Source organism: Ambystoma mexicanum, chromosome 1q, assembly GCF_040938575.1.
Source record: "Ambystoma mexicanum isolate Mex_15411 chromosome 1q, UKY_AmexF1_1, whole genome shotgun sequence".
NCBI classification, from domain to species: domain Eukaryota; kingdom Metazoa; phylum Chordata; class Amphibia; order Caudata; family Ambystomatidae; genus Ambystoma; species Ambystoma mexicanum.
The window spans coordinates 1,527,910,816-1,527,931,828 of record NC_090922.1 but is presented as its reverse complement, the minus strand read 5'-3'; the positions used below and the strand labels follow the sequence as shown (position 1 = coordinate 1,527,931,828).

The window sequence follows — 21,013 nt, the reverse complement described above, 5'->3', positions numbered from 1 at the left end:
GCATAATTATCAACATGATATGATATGCTATAATAGATGATTTATAACGCGCTTAATACCCAGAGGTTTCTAACGCGCGGACCAGGGCTGGCACTTGTGTTGCTCCGTTTCTGTGTTTCAATTCCTATCAACAATAAGGAGAACTTCAAAAGGAAATAATGAAATAGTAGAAGTAAAATGAAGAAGAAAGGAGAACTATTCTGCTCTTGTTCAGCAAAAAGGGGGAAAAGAAGATTGGGCAAAATGGGGAAGAGGAACCATCAAAAGAATCAGAGAGGAAGACCAAAGTGTAATAACTGCACCACAGAGTCGGATCCACGAGGAGTAATAACAAGGAGCAAGACCAGGGGTAAATATGAAGAGAGTGCCCACAAAATCAGAATGGTTGTTGGACGGGAAAAGAGAGGCAATCAAGTGAATGGAGAGAGGGTGAGACATGCGCGTGGGCCGGACGCAAGCAATGCAGGCAAAGAGCAGAATTCCAAGCATCTCCTGTTCAGCTGTGTCCGCGCCTCCCAGTAAAGCATTCTAGCTGGTTCAGTTTGGATTGACATTAACATGGACATCTGTCTTTTTATTACATAAACATCTTTGGAGGTAATGTTACGTTAAATGTGCTTATACCGTGCACTGTCACCACCTGCGTTGTCCCTTGGCACTCTGTCGGATCTGTAATGCAGGAGGGTAAAATGGGGGAGGGGGTAAGTTAGTAGGTAAATGCAGTAACACCTAGCTTTGAAGCTTTGAAACGCAGCAATCAGTGATAAAACGCTCACATTTTGGATACTTGGATGAATGGAGAAACGCCAAAATTTGGGACTCAATGGTAAATGCAGTGACAACTAGATTTGAAACACCTGAGTCAATGATAAAACGGACAAGCATGCAGACATGTACAAACCCTTTTCACAATTACAACCCGTCAGCATCCACTTCCTTTAACTGCTAGTGCATGAGATTGCCTTTTCTCTTTGCATGACATCACATTCCAACATGGTGGCTTTACTAGTTTCGAGTTTAGTGGACGTGTTTTAAAATGATTCCAAGCTGTGCTAGCATTTCTACTCCAGTGTGTTTAAAGCTTTGTCAAAATAATTTAACAATTAGCCATTGTGTTCCTTTGAATCGCAGCACTCCCCATTCTGTATTTTCCTTATATGAGAGAATAACAGGATACAATGTGGATGCCAGCTCATTGTGGCAGAAAGGAAAGCGGGCATTCGTTTGTAAATAGGACAAGTTAAAATGAGGGCCTTTGCATGGTTCTCCTCTTTCTGTCCTATAGGCACTTAAGAAAACAAACAATTCAACTCATATTGCTTTGATGGGTTGCAGTGCAAACAGGTTAACCCTAACATGCAATCTGAAAGGTTCAAAGAATGTTCTGTACATTTCCAATTATGCCTGAAATGAGAATGTGTCAGAGCCAATAGTTTTGAAACCACATATGTGAAATGCATCCCTTTACAATGCAATAGGAGTGCTCCAGGTATATTGTGACTTCCAAGGATTTCGAAATGTTCAAATGATAGGTAAGTTATGTAATGTGTGACAGAAGTGTGTCATGAAAAGGCCAGCACTGCCAGGGACTTCACCCTTCTCAGCTGTGTGCAAGGCTTTCTGGGCATTGCCCTATGAACCTGTCCATCACAAAGTTGAGGAATTTGTTGAAAGCTCCATGTACTACCCACTTTATAATTATGCTTTGTGGTTTTTACCCCTTTGGCTGGTACTGAAGGCAGCACCCAGAGAAAGACAAGTGCATTGCTATTCAGAGATATGGGTTCTGAGGTGCAGGAAATAGCGCGTACCGTGAAATTTTGTGTGCACTTCCCCAGCATGGTAATGGGCCACCATTGTAGTCTGTTGACACTTTCTATGATGTCCTGGAAATGGAAGACGACTGCAAGCTTTTTACATTGCACCCACTTATGCCGGGAAGTGTTTGCTCACACTACCCATGACCTAAGAGGACATGGGTATTGGGAGAAAGAGAGGCCACCTTTTGGGCCAGCCTGCTATCACCCACTGCCATTGGCAGAGGAAGGAGCAAGTGAAGGATCAGAAAACCAAGTTGCATCATTGCTGCTCTACTCAGACCTTGTCTCTCTGCCCACTCGCGCTTTCAATGGCAGTGGGAAAGGTAGCTGGATAGAGTCAGGAGAACGCAACAAGGCTACCCTCTCCTATCATGCCCCGGCACTGTAGTGGAGTGGGGTGCAAGGGGAAAGTCCATCATTGAAGCTGAGGAGGATGTGCTGTGGGGGAAGGGGTGGTAAGAGCAGGGAGTAGGAGGAGTGCCGGTTGGCTTTGGCAAGACTTGATTTTTGAAGTATGATCTTTGTCTTTTGTTGCAGGTGGTCCTTTGGTGTCCTCATGTGGGAGATCGTGAGTCTGGGTGAGTAGTCTTCCCATCCTTCTAATATATATTACACAGGAGACCAGCTGAGAGTTGGGCTACTATGTGGGAAACAGGAAAAATGAAATAGCTGCAACCCTGACAAACACTTTGAAGGGCTGTGTCTCCCCTTAAGTTTCTAATGTCTCCTCCGGTGCTTTCTGTTTTTGAGATGAGATGCCTCTGTCAATCTAAATACTCCACTGGCTGTGTACTAATGGTTAGCTGCCTCTTCCTTTACTGTACTGGCTGTGTAGTAGTGGATAGCGGTCTCTCCCGCTGCTGCACTGGCTGTACATTCGTGGATAGAATTCTCTTCTGCTGCTGAATTATTCATGTATTAGTGGATCGTGGTCTCTTCTACTACTACACGGGCTGTGTATTAGTGGATGGCAGTCTCTTCCGCTTCTGCACTGGTTGTGTATTAGTAGATAGTGGTCTCTTCCACTTCTGCACTGGTTGTGTATTAGTAGATAGTGGTCTCTACCGCTACTGCACTGGCTGTGTATTAGTAGATAGTGGTGTCTTCCGCTACTTCACTGGCTGTGTATTAGTGGATAGCAATCTCTTCCGCTTCTGCACTGGTTGTGTATTAGTGGATAGCAATCTCTTCCGCTTCTGCACTGGTTGTGTATTTGTGTACAGTGGTCTCTTCCACTACTGCACAGGCTGTGTATCAGTGAATAGCGGCCTCTTCCGCTACTGCACAGGCTGTGTATTAGTAGATAGCGGTCTCTTCCGCTAATGCACTGGCTGTGTATTAGTAGATAGCAGTCTCTTCCACTTCTTCACTGGCTGTGTATTAGTGGATAGCAATCTCTTCCGCTTCTGCACTGGTTGTGTATTAGTGGATGGCAATCTCTTCCGCTTCTGCACTGGTTGTGTATTAGTGTACATAGGTCTCTTCCACTACTGCACGGTCTGTGTATTAGTGGACAGCGGCCTCTTCCGCTACTGCACAGGCTGTGTATTAGTGGATAGTGGTCTCTTCTGCTACTGCGCTAGCTGTGTATTAGTGGAGAGCAGCCTCTTCTGCTACTGCACTAGCTGTGTATTAGTTGATAGTTGTCTCTTCCTCTTCGCTGCTGGCTCTTGTCTGTAAATAGCTGTCTTTTCCTGCACTCCGCTGTCTATCAATGAAGCTGTCCCTCTGCACAAAAAGATAGGTCCATGCTGGAAAGAGAGAGAAAATGGTCATGATTGGTGTATACATGACTGTATACCTTCGGGTCTGGCGCGAGCTACAAATAAATAAACATACAAAAAAAAATAAGGTCTTTTCTTCCAAGACCTTCCGAGATGATGCTTTCCTAGGCTCACTTCATCTTTCTGTGTCCTAGCTTTCAAGACCATGTGTGTCTCTTCCTCAGAAATCCCAATACGTGTCTCCTGGTTTTGCTCCCAGGGGTCATCTGCTTATCACTTCTCGTCTGCCAAGCTGAGCACATTGGGATCCTGCGGCTCTAGTTGCCCCGTGCTGGAGAGCGGGCCAGTCCCCACTTCAGCGTTCACTCTCCCCGGGCCACGGCAGCTTCACGAAGACTGGGCTGAGTATCTGCACTGTAATCCTGAGTGAGAAAGCCCCACATCTCCCAGGACCTGAAGTGGATCTCTCCCTGAGGGACGCTGCCCGGGAGATCAAGGCTCAAAGGGATCCTCTCAGGGGGAGATCCTGCCTTTGCTGGAACTCTATAACTGAGACGGTCCAGGTGAACAGTACACAAGAAGATTCTAGAAACCCTGGCCCTTCTGAGGGAGTGGAAGCATTGGCTTGTTTCCACAGGACCCAATTATGAATCTTAACCCCATCCCTGGTATCTCCCAGAGAGTGTTAATGTGCTTTGAGAGGTTTGACAGCCATGTGACAGATAAGATCACTTTGATTTGTCGTAACAGCAGTGGCGGGCATGGAAAGCATATTGCTAATGATTTAGAGGTGTTCACATGGATGTTTGAGGAGTTCCTAGATCTTTTTGGCCAGTGCATTACATTTACTGCGTTGTGTCCCATTTGTTTGTGTGTTTATTAGGACCCTTTTGTGTCCCTTTTCCTTGTTATCATAAATAACAACAAAAACATTCTCCCCTGTCCTTTCCCCTATCCTTTCCCCTATCCCTATTGCACTTTGTGTCATCCCAAAAATAAACAAATAAAATCAATTTCTTTTTTCCAATCCTTATCCCATTTGTGTGTTTCTCTAGCACGGCTTGCCGCTCATTCTTCCATTAGTAACCCTTACCTTTTCTTTAGCTCCAGAAAATGAAAAACAATCAAAGAAATCCCTTTTCCATTACTCTATTTTTATGGAAGCTAAAACAGCTCCCCAGTTGTGTAGAACCAGAGAATCCCTCCCACGCTTTAGTTACCTGCCTTTGAGGAGCTGAGAACCACATGTAAATCCAGCTGTTCCTCTTTGTCAGTCTCTTGTCTTAGTTGTGTTTGTCTAGTGTTAGAACTTTCTTAGAAAGGAATTGGCATGTTCAAGAAGGTGAGGGTCTTGTGGTTGGAGGGAGAGGTGTAGGAGGAAAAGGAGGGGGTCCAGTTCTCAGATGACACGGATCTTATTGGCCAGATCTTGGAGGAAATGTGTGTTTGTTTTGGTTGTGGTGGTAGGTGCCAGCGACCCTCGGCAGGGGGTATCTGACATGGAAGAGTATTGGGGGACGGCCCGGGAGAGGAGGCCGGCTTGCAAGGGAGTGTTTGCCACTGTCATAGGTTTTGGAAGGGGTGAAGACGTCAAGGCTGACAACACAGGGTTTGCCACAGGAGGAGTCGGAGGAGGCGAGGTAGGGGAAGCCGGAGTCCTTGTGCCAGGGGTGCTGGTTGTTTCTGGGAAGGGCTGGGTAGGAATAGTTGGTTTAGTTCAGAAGATGGACTTTCTAGTTCCTGCATATTCACTAAATGTTGGTGGACAACCCCATAATCAACTTTGGAGTCCGAGAGGAGATGATGGTAGCACAGGGGAAGAATGTAGCAGAGGGATGGCTGCCAAGAAACAGACATGGAGAGGTTGTAGACCATGTTTCTGGAGGATACTAAAAAGTGATAGGAGTATTTCAGAAGTGGGTAAGAGGGAGAGTTCTCAAGAGGAGTAAGAGACTGAGGCCTCTATCTCTGTCCCTGCCCATGCAGAGGGTTCAATGCAGGTGCAGGTGTCACTTGATAAGTTTAATTTGGGATAGGAAACCTCCTGGCACGACATCGCCCACCTTGTTATAGGCCTGGGTCCATGTTATGCTGCTGTAGGGAAATATTGTGAGCATGCAGGATGTACTATGCTAGTCAACACTGAAGCAGTGTAGACCCAAGAAAGGTTGCTTCTTGTTGACCGTAGCAATGCAAAAGCACATGTAACGGAGGACTGGTCAACTTCCGGTGGCTTTTTTCAATAGCACCCTTTAGCAGTGGGGCCTGCAATGAGGGACTGTCAGGGAGTTGCAAGGAGACAAAGCAAGCCAAGCCTCCCCCACCCTCTGATCTTGCCTAAGCAGCTCTGCACTCTTTGCATGCTGGCACAGTGGCAACACCGCCCCTCATGCCATGTTTCCTTCACTAGCACCACTGGCACCATACCCACCACCCCAGTGTGATGTTTCGTTGATCCCTGCGGGGTTGCCTCTATTTGAGCAGACATGGAGGCACCATTGATAGTTGGTACTGGAAAGCACTGCATATATTGAAAGGTGACCATCAATCGTCTGGACTTGAACCCGCGCCAGTGCAGGACGCCATGGAGCGGCGAATGATCCAACACCAACCTACCCTCTTTCTAGTTGACTGACTAGTCAATAGCCGAGAGGATAGGAAAAGGGCAGGTGGGGTTAATGCCTTTAGGTTTAGAGCTGGGAGGATAGTCCACAATAATTTTGGTTGTAGCTCCCCAAAAGAGGAGCAAAAATGTTGAGGAAGGAGTTCAATGAAGGAAATGGAGCTAATGCAGACCAGTATCAAATGAGAGGACCCTTGTTTGCCCAGGATAGCTTATGGATGCGATTTGCAAACGTGCGGAAAGCCAATGAATTATATGACACCAGTCGCACTGTACATATTTGCAGTTTTCACCGGCAGAATGCAAAAAAATCTGCCAGCTTGGACTGTGCCCCTTGTGTTATTCCGTATTCTGTCATTGATGGAAGAAAAGAGAATCTGTATTCGACATGGCGGTGAAAGTTATTCAAGCCACAACTGCATTCAATGCCAATATTACCAGGGCTCAAGACAGTAGAAAGTAGTCGTGTAAGAATTGAAGAGGATATGGAGTGATATTACACAATATATAGGCTAGCAAGACTATGTGAACAAGATGGATGAGTGCCTACATTTCCCATACAACAAATGTCTCTGCTATTCTTAATCCACTAGATCAGTCTGCAGCTGCATACAGCATGAGTCGCTCTACACTACTCAAACAACTGGGTATAGCAGCATGTGCCTCAACATGGATCTCCTTGTTTCCTGGCAACAGGGAATCATCCAGTGTGAAATCTATGCCTCTTTCGTCTGTCAGCAATTGCAGAATGACTTTTCATTCAGTACTGTCCTCCTAGCTGTTTAAAGACTACATGAAACCATCACCTGACTGTATCCCCCTTTTCTCGTGTCATTTTACACCTGTGCCAGTGACATATAGCTCATGTTACTTCTAAATTCCAAACCGCAACTCCTCCTATGTATGGCTTATCCGGGATTGGATGATCGAGAACCGTCTATGCCTGAGTGCTTCCAAGGCTGAGGGTATTCTTGCGGCTGCTCCATCGCTCCTCTGCTCTTGGTCACCAGTTAAGAAGTTCATTCCACAAACCCTGAACATGAGCCACAGCAAATGAAACCTGAGCATTCAGCTAATGCACAATAAAGCAGCTCAGCATTTGCTCAGAATCAAATCCAGAGATCCCATGACCCTTAATCTAGAATCTCTCCCCAGGCTTCCTGTAGAATCAAGGTTCCTCTTTGAACCCCTGTACTGCATTCACAGTCATTCTGGGATTGCAGTCCCACTTACCTCAAACTGAAAAATAAAATACACTCCTCAACTTCGCTACTCAGAGTTCAAGCACTCTGACACTCATGATGACCAGTGTCAGGAAAAAGAGGCCTGGTGGCAGGACTTTGGAAGAAGCTATTAATACACTTTGGAGCTATCTACCCAGTTCCCTCTAAAGTAAGTCAAAGCACTTCAGATTCCAGAGGCAACTAGAACCTCTGCTCTTGAAACCTATTCTTGACTGAGATGACACTGTCCCTCCCTGGCGTAGGGCCATGAGCCTATCCCTGCAGGAGCCTATCCCTGCAGGAGCCTATCCCTGCAGGAGCCTCGCCTTGTGTTCTTGAGCATCCTGAGCTAGAATGCACTTCGCACATAAGCATCATGTTTCGCAGCTCCTACCAACACTTGGCCCTTGCTCTCCCCCAACCCGACCCCGACAGCAGGGAAGCTCTTTATGGTCAGGCCGACCCTTTCCCCCTTCAGCATCTTGTTTTTTTTTACTACCTCCTTCATATGGGGCCCTTCAGATTGCTTGTGTTTCAGCAGGTGCCTTGCAAGTCAACAATAAATAAATAAATAACGTCATACTTGCCAATTCTACAAATGAGCAATCCTTCCTGAGGCCAAGGGATAATAGTGGGTTTTCCGAAGCAATGGTTTAACTATTTGAAATTTTGGAAAACCTCACTAAATAGTTACTGCCACGCAACGTGGACATGGGCCACAGCAACTTGTGCTCATTATTGTGGTTGTAAAATAGCAGGAACAGGATTCAAGAAAAGATCAGTGGGTTCACAAGCCGTACCAGCTTCTGGAAATAGTCAGCCTCCACCCCTGAAGTAGGTCACTATAGCATTGGCACAACAGAAGCAACAGTTTCCAGGTGACAATATAGACTGAGGTTGGTATTACGACTGGCTAATAGTGAGAGCACTTCAGTGTATTTTTCCTGTGGTCATCGCTGTCCAGTGCATGGTGTCGCGTCACATGGCTCTGCAGAGATGTGGTCTGCAACTCAGTCCCAGAATTCCCTGGCAGGCTATTATCATACAGGGTGAGGGTGGTAAAATGTTGTTCTTTTCCATGCAGTATGAAGAACATATACCATTTGGACGTGTGCTGGACTAAGGAGACATGTCCTCTTAAGCTGTACTGACTGTAAAGGTGCTAGTGGCAGAGTTGGTGTTTTGGCTGCCAAACAATTACATTTATCACCTTTAGATCTGACATGCTGCCTATGAAAGTCCATGTAGAAATGTGGAAAAATACCTTTGCCCGCGTGCCCCCATTTATAAAACTGTGGCCCTATCATTCTCCTGCTTTTCCTTTGTGTCCGTGGTTTCTAAAGTCCTGTGCTGCGACCTGGGCTTAAATGCATCACATACTTAATATTGGTCATCATCCTGATCATAATCATCATCAATGTCACTGTCATCATCATCATCATCATCAATATCAATGTCATCATCATCATCAATATCACCATCATCATCATCAATATCACTGCCATCATCAATACCACTGCCATCATCATCATCATAATCATAATCATCATCATCATCATCATCATCATCATCATCATCATCATCATCATCATCAATATCACCATCATCATCATCAATATCACCGTCATCATCAATACCACTGTCGTCATCATAATCATCATCATAATCATCATCATCATCAATATCAATGTCATCAATGTCATCATCATCATCAATGTCACTGCCATCATCAATACCACTGTCATCATCATCAATGTCACTGCCATCATCAATACCACTGTCATCATCATCATCAATGTCACTGTCATCATCATTAATATCACTGCCATCATCAATACCACTGTCATCATCATCATCATCATCAATATCAATGTCATCATCATCATCATCATCAATATCACCATCATCATCATCAATATCACTGCCATCATTAATACCACTGCATCATCATAATCATCATCATCATAATCATCATCAATATCACCGTCATCATCATCAATATCAGAAGATAAGTGATAAGATAAGAGAAGTAACTACATTGAGAACAGGCCCACTGCACCTAAAAGTGCCAAAGAGAGAGGGAGACATGCATGGGAGGTGCAGCCCACTGTCTTAAGCAGTAGAAGAAAGGAGTTGCAGGCTATATCTACTGATGTGCTGTCCACAACCTGGGCATAATATGGGATGTTCCTGGTCTCCTTCACCACCACCCACATCCACTGATAAAGAGCCTGATGATGATGACAGTGATATTGATGATGATGATGACAGTGATATTGATGATGATGATAGTGATATTGATGATGATGGTGATTTTGATGATGATGATGACAGTGCTATTGATGATGATGGTGATATTGATGACAGTGATATTGATGATGATGAAAGTGCTTCCCAGTGATGCAATGTCAGATCAAATATAAGACTGCCAAAATAAAACATTGGCTCATTCCTAGTCTGGCAGTGATTCAGTGGAAATTCCACCAAATTACCCGCAACATCGGTTACATTATTGCCACTTGCTCCTCTGGGTTTACCACTGGATTACAAGTGGTAGTAGGGCCATATTACGCCCCAATTCTGGAGTCCATAGGCCTCCATGGTTTTATTTTGTTTTCGAAAACACAGACGAGTCTATCGCACAGTGTCTACATTATACAAAGAGCACACAAGGATACAAGGACATATGTATTTGTAAATATTTTAATACAGCTGAATTTATTTTTTATTTTAGTTTTATTTTGTACATTTATAAGAAGCGCTCATAACCTAGGGGCATCTAGGCTAAAGTTGTAGTGAAAGGGTTAACAGTATGAGAAATATTATGAACAACAAATGAAATGATGAAATCCTACAAAAACATTCATACACATTCCTCAAACTGATCCAAGCTTTACAGTAAAACAGTTACTCGTTAAAAAGCTTCATTATAATGAACATGGCGTACCGCCTCAACGTTCATGACATTTATATTAAACTTGAAGGTAGGAGATGCTCAAATAGAGTATCTACAAATATTTTATTTCATGGTATTGTGATTTATACCACGCACCGCTGCCAGTTTCATGGTCTCCAGGGGCCCAGGGGGACCTGAAAAGGAAGGAGGGTTGGAAGGGCTTAGTTAGTGGGATTGAGAGGGAACTGTGCAAAGGAGCGTTGATGGTTGGTAGCTTCAGTTCGGTCAAACCGGGCACGGTATGCTCGTTTGTTTTTAGTTGGTAGTGGTTAAGTGGTGTTTGGTCCACCTTAGTTCAGTGTGGAGGTTGATTCTTGCACTAGTGCCGATTAGTGGATGACCTCAAAGAACAATATTCACAGAAAGTTACTCATATTATATGGGGGCTTCTGTCCTTAGGCATGGGGTGTATGGGGCTCCTGCCCATTTCTAGGGTAACTGTTTTGTTTCAGAGGAACTTGGGACCACATTTCAAAGACAAACTGTTTTATCTTCTCTTAATGACCTTCATAGGAAGTGTGTGGTCCCCGAGTTACAAATCACTCGTTGATGGTTCAGGAAACAAACAGATTGTTCTTAAAAAGTGGTTAAAAACAAGGAACTTCATCCATAGTACAGTGTTTTTATGGTCTAGTTCACGGGGTATCCCTGGTTGGTTTCTGGGATATCCTTGGTTAAAAGGTGGTCGACCGGTTTCGATGATGGCTATTTATCATCTTCTTCAGGACCATAATTTTCTTATGTCTCAAGGAGATCAAGGGCAGGTGAGGGGCACGCGGTCCGTTGGCCCATTCACCTAAGAGAAACAAAAACCAGAGTGGGTTTTGGGTCTTGAGGTCATTATAATTTCTTTTTCATCATCTAAATAAAAGAGTGCTTAAATTATTTAGAACAAATTAATAGACCTTAGGATTTTCTGAACAGTCTGATCATTCTGGCTATTTTGGACTCTTTTTTTGACACTTTTTTGTCATTAATTGTTGGTGGTTACCTTCCAAAAACTCTGGCGTGTGCAAGCTGTTGGCCAGGTTTTTTGGCTATGGTGGTACGTCTCTCGAGTCCTGCAAGGTAGCATGGGGCATATGTCAGCGATCCCTTACCGTCTGTTTTCTAAAAATACCAATACCACAGGGGTAAATTCATTGGGCTCTAGATTTTAGCGTTATCTTTAAGGGATGGCATGAATCGTGTGCTCACGCTCACTTGGGGAGCTGCACCGATTTCAAACATGGGAGCCAACGCAACCCATTGCTAGCATTCGTGCGCGGGCCGTATGCATTTGGAGCGTCTCTTTCAAGTTAATGGGCACCCTGTGTAGATCCCGATCGTGTACGCGGCCGTCAAGATGGCAGACCGAAGCACACGATCGAGGGTGCTTATTGTCACTTAGGGAGCTACGTGCCCTTTTGGGATGGCCTAAATCGTCTTAGTGCTAGCGCTCCCTTGGGGAGCTGCACCGATTTCAAACATGGGAGCCATGGCAACCCATTGCTTGCATTCGTGCGCGGGCCGTATGCATTGGGAGCGTCTCTTTGAGTTGACGCGTGAGAAATCGCATGGGCGGCACTCACCATGTGTTTTCACGAGCGGCCGCTTGTATCTGGGCTCGGGGCGCCGCAGTTCTGTTTCGACAACAGTTGCCCGGCAACGGGGACACATATAAGCAGTCCGTTGTTGATGTTGTTGGACATCATTGCCGTTGGCCATTTTGAAGTGGCCTGGTGCTAGGGGTTTTCTCATGAGATAGTGTTAAGTACCGTTGGATTTACCAAGGATGCAGCATCATTCTGTCCCTAGATTTTACAGTACAAATACAGGTTGGTATTCCAAAACAGAGTCAATCATCGTATCTCTTACACCTGTATCCGCCCACTTTTTTCGTCAATGGTACTGTGTTAGAAGGCAAACTACATGTTTTGGTGTTTCTAGTTGAGATATAATTTCAGGACCGTGCGTCTAGATATGATTCCCAGTATATCTTTGCGCAGCCATCTGACTGCTGGGAAGTATAAAATACTAACTGGTCTGGAGTACCACTCTGGTCCAAAAAAGACTGACATCAAGAAGAAACAGTCTGGAAATTTTGGCAGGAATTTTGGCAAAAAGGACACGTTCTACAAAAACCACCACACTATGAGAAATTGCAGAAAACAATTACTTAGCGTTTGCAGAAGACCTTGTGGAAGGCATCCTAGCGAACCCTTCGCTACTTGGAACAAATGCAACAATACAAGCTCTGAAAAATAATGACGAATGGAATGAAATCGAAGCCCTAAGAAAAAAACTAATACGGACAGAATTACATGGAGCGCTAATGGTAGAATACCTAAGAGCCCACGCAGCCCCTAGCGGACTCATCATACACATAGAACCAAGAATCTTCCTAGATGACCTACAGTCTAGGAAAGACTGGTCATTTATAGCTAACAAGTGCACAAGAGATTGGCTGATCCTCATTATTAACACAGCAAAAACGGTCTCAGAAAAACTAATGAAGGACATTCAAACTAAATTAGACACCAGCAAAGCCAATATCGCATTAAAGATCTACAACACGAAACTAACAGCGCTAGAGACATCCTTGAAGGAATTTCACGAATTAAATCTCACCAGGAATATCAATAAACTGAAAAAAGATCTATCAGCCTTCTCACATGAGAAAATCTACCCATACGCCATGGAGAACTTCTACACCGAAGAGGCAAAACTAGCAAGAAAAAACGCCTTTCTACAAAGCCAACAACAGGGTGGTAGACAATACAGAGGCAATAGATCAGGCTCATCCAACAACTCCAGTATGAGCTCAGATGATGACCTAAGGGCACAACAACAACAGTCAACCACAGGAGGACAACCCCGGAACAACCAGGGGCGAGGCGCCAACAATGTCTGTTTTTTAGGTCAACAAGGGAACCAACAAGGGAGACCACGTTGGCAAGCTTTCTCCCCAATGTCAACCCGCAGCCGCAGAAAAGGATTCCAACAACCAAACTTTCTTTAGTCATGAATCTGTCATCACACGCACTCACGGAAGCAGAAGGAAACATCTTGGAAAAAGGACTTTCATTTGTGCCAACTGCTCGGTATGACCCATTTCAAACACGAATTGAAATCACGCAATTGATCAGAAAAATAAGACTAAAACAGTTTTTTCAAGACATCACAGAAACAGAAACGGGGAAATTCACGGATCTCCGACCAGCCTCACAATTCTTCCCGCCCAGCGAGAGTAATACCCCTGAGTGCAACACCTTCGAACAAGCGCTCCTAAAAAAAGTAGAAACAATGGAAAAAGAAGACAAATTTACTCACAACAACTACAGTAAAGCGGAGGCAGAGGCTCTAAAAACTCTGGCTAATGATGACACGATAATAATCAAGCCGGCTGACAAGGGAGGAGCCACGGTCCTTATGGATCTACATGATTACCAGCAGATGGTTAATACCTTGGTGCATGATCCGACCAGCTACAGGGTTCTCCCCTGTGACCCCACTCCATCCTTAAGAAGACTCATTGCACCAATAGTGGAAGAGGCACTTAATGAGGAATACATTAATGAAAAAGAAGCCTCTTTCTTCACACCGACACACCCAAGGTTACCAGCATTTTACGCATTACCAAAGGTGCACAAAGGGATAACACCTATACCTGGAAGACCCATAGTATCAGGCATCAATTCAATTTTGGAGCCCCTTTCCCAATATGTAGATAGATTTCTACGCGATAGGATTCCAAAGATGACATCTTACGTGAAAGACTCCACAGCAATATTAAATCTGCTCACTGCACTTTCCTTCGACAGAACTAACCAATGGTTAGTAACAATGGATATCGAGGCATTGTATACCAGTATCCCCCAGTGGGAGACAGTCAAAATGGTAAGAAGAACCCTGAACAATGACCAAAGTATAACACTTGGACATGCAGGTTTCATCACTGAACTTGCCGAAATAGCACTAATCAGAAACTTTTTCATTGTTGAAAATACATTCTACCAACAGATCTCTGGAACAGCAATGGGCGCAATCTTTGTGCCCAGTCTAGCGAATCTCTATGTCGAACATTTTGAAAAGGAATTCGTGTATGCAAATACAAATCCCTTTCGGGATAAAATAAAGATATGGAAAAGATATATCGACGATGTCTTCATGATATACCAAGGGACAAAAGAGGAATTAACAGCATTCCATCAGTGGCTGAACAACTGTAATGGCCATTTAAAATTCACCATTGAGGCCAACAGGACAGATACACACTTTCTAGACCTCCATATCACCAACCAAGGGGATGAACTGCTGGAACGGGTCTACAAAAAAGACACTGATAGAAATAAATTGTTGCAATATAACAGTTACCAACCAAGAGCCCTGAGGGACAATCTCCCCTTCGGCCAATTTCTCCGTTACCGCAGAACATGCACAAGACTGGAAGACTACAAAGAACAATCTGGGGTCTCAAAAAACAATTGAGGAGAAGAGGTTACCCAAAAAGAACATTAACGACACATGCAAACGGGCAAAGAATATACCTAGGGAAATCACGCTCCAACATCACAAAAAAGATGAAAAGAAAGGAGAAATAATGGCAGTAATGAGTTATTCCCACATGTTCAACAACATCAAAAGGGAAATTAAAAAACTTTGGCCCATCCTTAACACAGGCTCCAGTTCCCTGGCCTTACCAACCTTCGCTATAAAAAGACGCCGAAACCTACGAGATTTTCTGGTGCATACTATGAAAGAACCAAGTGACCACGAGGCAGAGAACACAATTTGGGGAGCAAACAAGCTGATGGGACATACACCCTGTGGAGGATGCTCAATGTGTGCACAAACATCAAGCAGCAAGTCCATTGAGATTGGATGGCATACACCATGGCAACAAAGAAGCTTCAACAACTGCAAATCAAAAAGGGTAGTCTATCTTATTACATGCCCATGTACCCTTCGATATGTGGGCATGACCACAAGGGAAGTGAAAAAAAGACTGATTTAACACAAATCCTGCATTCGTACTAAAAAACTAACAGCCCCTCTTGTGAATCACTTTGTTGAAAAAGGACACACACAGGATGATTTCACGTGGACCATTCTTGAAAAACTAACTCCACCAAGAAGAGGTGGGGATTTTGGCCAAATAATTCTCAGACGAGAACAACTTTGGATTTTTAGACTTGACAAAGTAAAAACTGGATTGAAAGAAGAAAACCAGTGGAACAATTTGGCCTTAATGAGATGAATATAATGTGTTTGCCAAGAAGCACTGCTTGTACCACAGCCTGACAACAATGTATCTCCTGCACATGTGGAACCAACTTTCCGCAGTCAACCGGTGTTGGTGCCCTTATAAATATAAAACAATCAGATCATGTACCAGAATCATATCTAGACTCACAGTCCTGAAATTATATCTCAATTAGAAACACCAAAACATGTAGTTCGCCTTCAAACACAGCACCATTGACGGAAAAAGTGGGCGGATACATGTGTATGAGATACGATGATTGACTTGATGTTTTGGAATACCAACCTGTATTTGTACTGTAAAATCTAGGGACAGAGTGATGCTGCATCCTTGGTAAATCCTATGGTACTTAACACTATCTCATGAGAAAACCCCTAGCCCCAGGCCACTTCAAAATGGCCGACGGCAATGATGTCCAACAACATCAACAACGGACTGCTTATATGTGTCCCCGTTGCCGGGCAACTGTTGTCTAAACAGAACTGCGGCGACCCAAGGCCAGATAAAAGCGGCCGCTCGAGAAAACACACGGTGAGTGGAGCCCATGCGATTTCTCACGCGTCAACTCAAAGAGACACTCCCAATGCATACGGCCCGCGCACAAATGCAAGCAATGGGTTGCCATGGCTCCCATGTTTGAAATCAGTGCAGCTCCCCAAGTGACTGCTAGCACTACGATGATTTACGCCATCCCAAAAGGGCACGTAGCTCCCTAAGTGACAATAAGCACTCTCGATCGTGTGCTTCGATCTGCCATCTTGATGGCCGCGTACATGATCGGGATCTACACAGGGCGCCCATTAACTCAAAAGAGACGCTCCAAATGCATACGGCCCGCGCACAAATGCAAACAATGGGTTGCCACGGCTCCCATGTTTGAAAAATCGGTGCATCTCCCCAAGCGAGCGCGAGCACACGATTCATGCCATCCCTTAAAGATAACGCTAAAAACTAGAGCCCAATGAACTTACCCCTGTGGTATTGGTATTTTTTGAAAACAGGACAGTAAGGGATCTCTGACATATGCCCCATGTTACCTTGCAGGACTCGAGAGACGTACCACCACAGCCAAAAAACCTGGCCAACATCTTGCACACGCCGGAGTTTTTGGAAGGTAACCACCAACAATTAATGTCAAAAAAGTGTCAAAAAAAGAGTCCAAAATAGCCAGAATGATCAGACTGTTCAGAAAATCCTAATGTCTATTAATTTGTTCTAAATAACTTAAGCACTCCTTTATTTAGATGATGAAAAAGAAATTATAATGACCTCAAGACCCAAAACCCACTCTGGTTTTTGTTTCTCTTAGGTGAATGGGCCAACGGACCGCGTGCCCCTCACCTGCCCTTGATCTCCTCGAGACATAAGAAAATTATGGTCCTGAAGAAGATGATAAATATCATCGAAACCGGTCGACCACCTTTTAACCATGGATATCCCAGAAACCAACCAGGGATACCCCGTGAACTAGACCATAAAAACACTGTACTATGGATGAAGTTCCTTGTTTTTAACCACTTTTTAAGAACAATCTGTTTGTTTCCTGAACCATCAACGAGTGATTTGTAACTCGGGGACGACACACTTCCTATGAAGGTCATTAAGAGAAGATAAAACAGTTCGTCTTTGAAATGTGGCCCCAAGTTCCTCTGAAACAAAACAGTCACCCTAGAAATGGGCAGGAGCCCCATACACCCCATGCCTAAGGACAGAAGCCCCCATATAATATGAGTAACTTTCTGTGAATATTGTTCTTTGAGGTCATCCACTAATCGGCACTAGAGCAAGAATCAACCTCCACACTGAAATAAGGTGGACCACCCCAAAAGTGTTCATGTGTGTTAAAACATTGTTTCAAAAAGCACTTCGGAAAAACTTTGAACCATTACTCATCGTTTCCCTGAATGTGATCCAGTAAGTGGTGTTTGGTGCATGAGTGTGTATGGGGTGATTTGTGTGTGATTGGTTTTGTTTACTGTTGGGTGTTGTTGAGTTTGTGGTGGTATTAGTTTTTTTCTCTTCAGCAGAGCCATGAGTGTGATTTGTTCAGTGTTTGAGGGTGAGTACGCAGAATATTAGCGAGTGTAGTGCGGGGAATTGCATGAGACCTCTTGTGCGAAGTTATGTCGATCCGTTGAGTTATTATTATTCTGTGCTGTTTTGATGTACACTGCTTTATTTCTTTGGGTGGCCATGTTTCGGTTCAGCAGGTTTCAGTTGTTTTTGGTGTTTCTTTTGAGTTGTGCTGCAAGTTTCCCTTAATGAAGTTTCCTATTTAGCTCTTTGAGTGAAAGAGCCATGTGTTTAACAATTTCCAGAAATTTAGGTGATCTTCTGTTATCCGTATTTCTTTTGAGAGAGATCCAAAGTCTTGCCACTATGCAGGAGACTGCTGTTCCCCCAAATAGCCGCTCTGAGTACTGTTTTGGCTCCAGGTGAAAGTCGTTGCCGGACCTTAGTGTTCAGTTTGGTTTGTAGATGAATATCTTTCCTCTATGAATTCTGCTGCTTGGCCATGGATTGCCCTGTGTGTTATGCAGAGTGTTGTGAAGAAAATGCATTTTTGAACTGGGAGCCGATGTAGGGTTCTCAGTGCTGGTGTGATGTATTCTCTTTTAGTGAGTCTGAAGAGGATTCTTGCTGATGCGTTCTGCATTCGTTGTAGTTTTTTTAAAAGGTACTCTGGCAGTTTGAGATAGATGCTGTTGGCGTAGTCTGTTCTTGACATGGCAAAAAAATTACGGTGTCTCTTCTATGTGGGAAGGTGAAAAAGGGAAGTATACGTTTGATTGTCTGTAGATGGAAGAAGCATTTATTTACTACTGTGTTGACTTGCAGTACGAGGGTTAAGACATTGCACACTAATATTCAGAGATGTTTGAGCACTGGGATGGCTCTGGTTGGTTTCACAATTCAGTGTGCCATGGAATGTGCTGATTGGTCGGTGGGTCATTGGGGGTAATCACGATTTTTGGTTCGTCCGAGTTGAGTTTAAGGCTAGTGGTATTCTTCCAATGGTTTATTTCTGTGAGGCAGTTGTCAAGGGTTGGGTTTCGTTCTTCGCTAGTGTTGAATTTGTAGATGATTTGTGTGTTGCCAGTGCAATTGTAACAGGTGAGGCTGTGTCTTTGGATGAGAGGGTCATGTAGATGTTGCATAGCACGGATGAGAGGGAGGAGCCTTGTGGGACTCTGCAAGTTATTTGCGGGAGGGGAGAGTTGTAGGGGGTTATCCAAGTTGTTTCCGTTCTTTCTGTCTTGAATGATTTTAGCCAAAGTAACGCTGTGTTGCTGATTCCTATATCTTTGAGTCTTTTGATGAGTGTTTCGTGGTGGACTATGTCGAAGGCGTCAGGCTCTATTGTTTACCCTATATTATTTCCCTAAAGAGAAACAATGTGGCTTTTGCACATTAAACATCTTGAAAGCAGCATGATGAGCACAAGCTAATGAACTGCAATTGTATTAACAAACACTATCAATACAGTACATTCAATGTACCACACTAGAGTGCAAAACATTTTCAACAATATATTGTTGATGCATATGTCAAAGCAGAAAGTGCGCACTTATAGAAACCTGATTTACCCCCACCCATGGATGCTCCTCATGCGGGACACTAACTCAAGGATCAGAACCAATGATGATATCGACATATGTGTCCACGCTAATTCTCTTACCAAAGCCACAAACAGGAGATTAAATTAAATTGAGATCTACCCAGCACCATTTTTGTTTTCAGTTTGACACATAGCTATCCTATTTGATTCTCCTTTTTTAATTCTCTATTAAATAGTTGAATGTTGTTTAATTAAAAAGGTTATAAAGAAGTTCAGAGTGCAGAGCCTGATCTCTTGATCAATGCTGATTATCTTTAAACACATTGGAACAAATCAATAGTTTTCAAAATGAAAACTATTTATTAAAGATTGCTTTACAAATAAATAAATAGGAAAAAACAACTAACCTATTATAAATTGTATTCTAATTCCTTGACAGTTATACAAGTCACATTATCAGTCAGTCATTAAAAAAGTTATTTCGGCTGCCGCCATAAAAGTAGATACATAAAAAATGAATAAAACTCAATTAGGATATAACACCTCATGTATACCAGGATTGAAATAATCGTACACACGTGCCATTACACATAAATGCATGAGGACAACCAACTCATGAATTAAAAAGCACTGAAAAGACAAAAGAAATCATTATAGCTGTACAACATGGCATGTCAATATTACTATCTGTCCAGCTTTTAAAGAAGGCATAATTCCAGTAACCACTCATGAAAAAGTACATTTTAAAAACATCCCAAAGGGAGGCTGGGAGACAATATGGAATAGCGGTTCCCATGTGTGACACTAGATAGGCTCCAGTAACCCAACAGTCACAACGACTGCCTACAAGAGACTAGGAACAACATTGTCCTCTGTACTTAGAGCGAAGACCCGAAGAGTCCTTGCTCTTAGGGACCAGGTCTTGTGTAAATAGGAAGACACTGCAAAAATAATCAACAGGCGGGATGTAGATTAGCATAGGGCCAAACCATCCTTACGGTGATCGTCTGCAAAAGAGGCACGAGAAAGCGTGCCCTAAATTCATTGTAAAGAGGGCATGAAACAAAAACAATGTGTTGGGTTCTCGCTCTGGAGCTGACATACAGGGCAACGATCCAAACTGCTCTTGCACCATACAAATAGCCTATTGTACAGTGGTAGAGTGCCTAGCTGAAATTCGATATATAGAGCTGAAGAAACCTAGGTGTTGATTGGTCTAAATACTTTTCATAGCTACAATCCACCTTGGAAGACCAGTACTCAGTCAAAAGGTTAGACCCAAGACATGCTATGTTTGCCCTCTCTCTCAGTGCAAGGTCAGGCCTACGTGTAAGTATGCGATTAGAACTAGCAAATATTATATGGGGATGTTGCCAAAGGTCTACTAAATCTAACTCCTACAGCAGGGAGTGGACATGAAGGCACCACAAGTCACATTATCCAAAAGCTATTGAAAGGTTTCAGTCAATTCTGAGAAAATGCAACCTTCTTCAGGTCTTGAGAAAAGTTATCATTGATTTCTTATGTCAGCTCATATATTCTTATTCTAAGCCCATATATCCATATTATAAGTATGTAAGAAATTCCTCCTTTGCTCTCCTCTATATGAATCTTTCACTCTTCTCTCATAGGTGGGACCCCGTACTGCGGCATGACCTGTGCAGAGCTATACGAGAAACTCCCACAGGGATACAGGATGGATAAACCACTCAACTGCGACGATGAGGTGTAAGTGCAAATGACTGTTCTCTTTGCACGTCTGCACGGCTACCCTGTTACTTTTAAACTGGTTCTTATAGCAGGCACATACAGCTTTTTTGTCGCATTCTGCCAACTGACCCACTAGCATTAGTACAGGACTTG

General features: G+C 43.6%; 1 protein-coding gene across 1 annotated transcript in view; it reads left to right on the top strand.

Moving 5' to 3' along the window:
• TIE1 (tyrosine kinase with immunoglobulin like and EGF like domains 1) overlaps positions 1-21,013 on the top strand; it is a 538,492-nt gene that overhangs the window by 495,498 nt on the left and 21,981 nt on the right. Inside the window, exons 20-21 of the mRNA XM_069642443.1 lie at positions 2,358-2,398; positions 20,782-20,878. Of these exons, the coding sequence (XP_069498544.1) occupies positions 2,358-2,398; positions 20,782-20,878 (138 nt within the window). The remainder of the gene's footprint in view (positions 1-2,357; positions 2,399-20,781; positions 20,879-21,013) is intronic.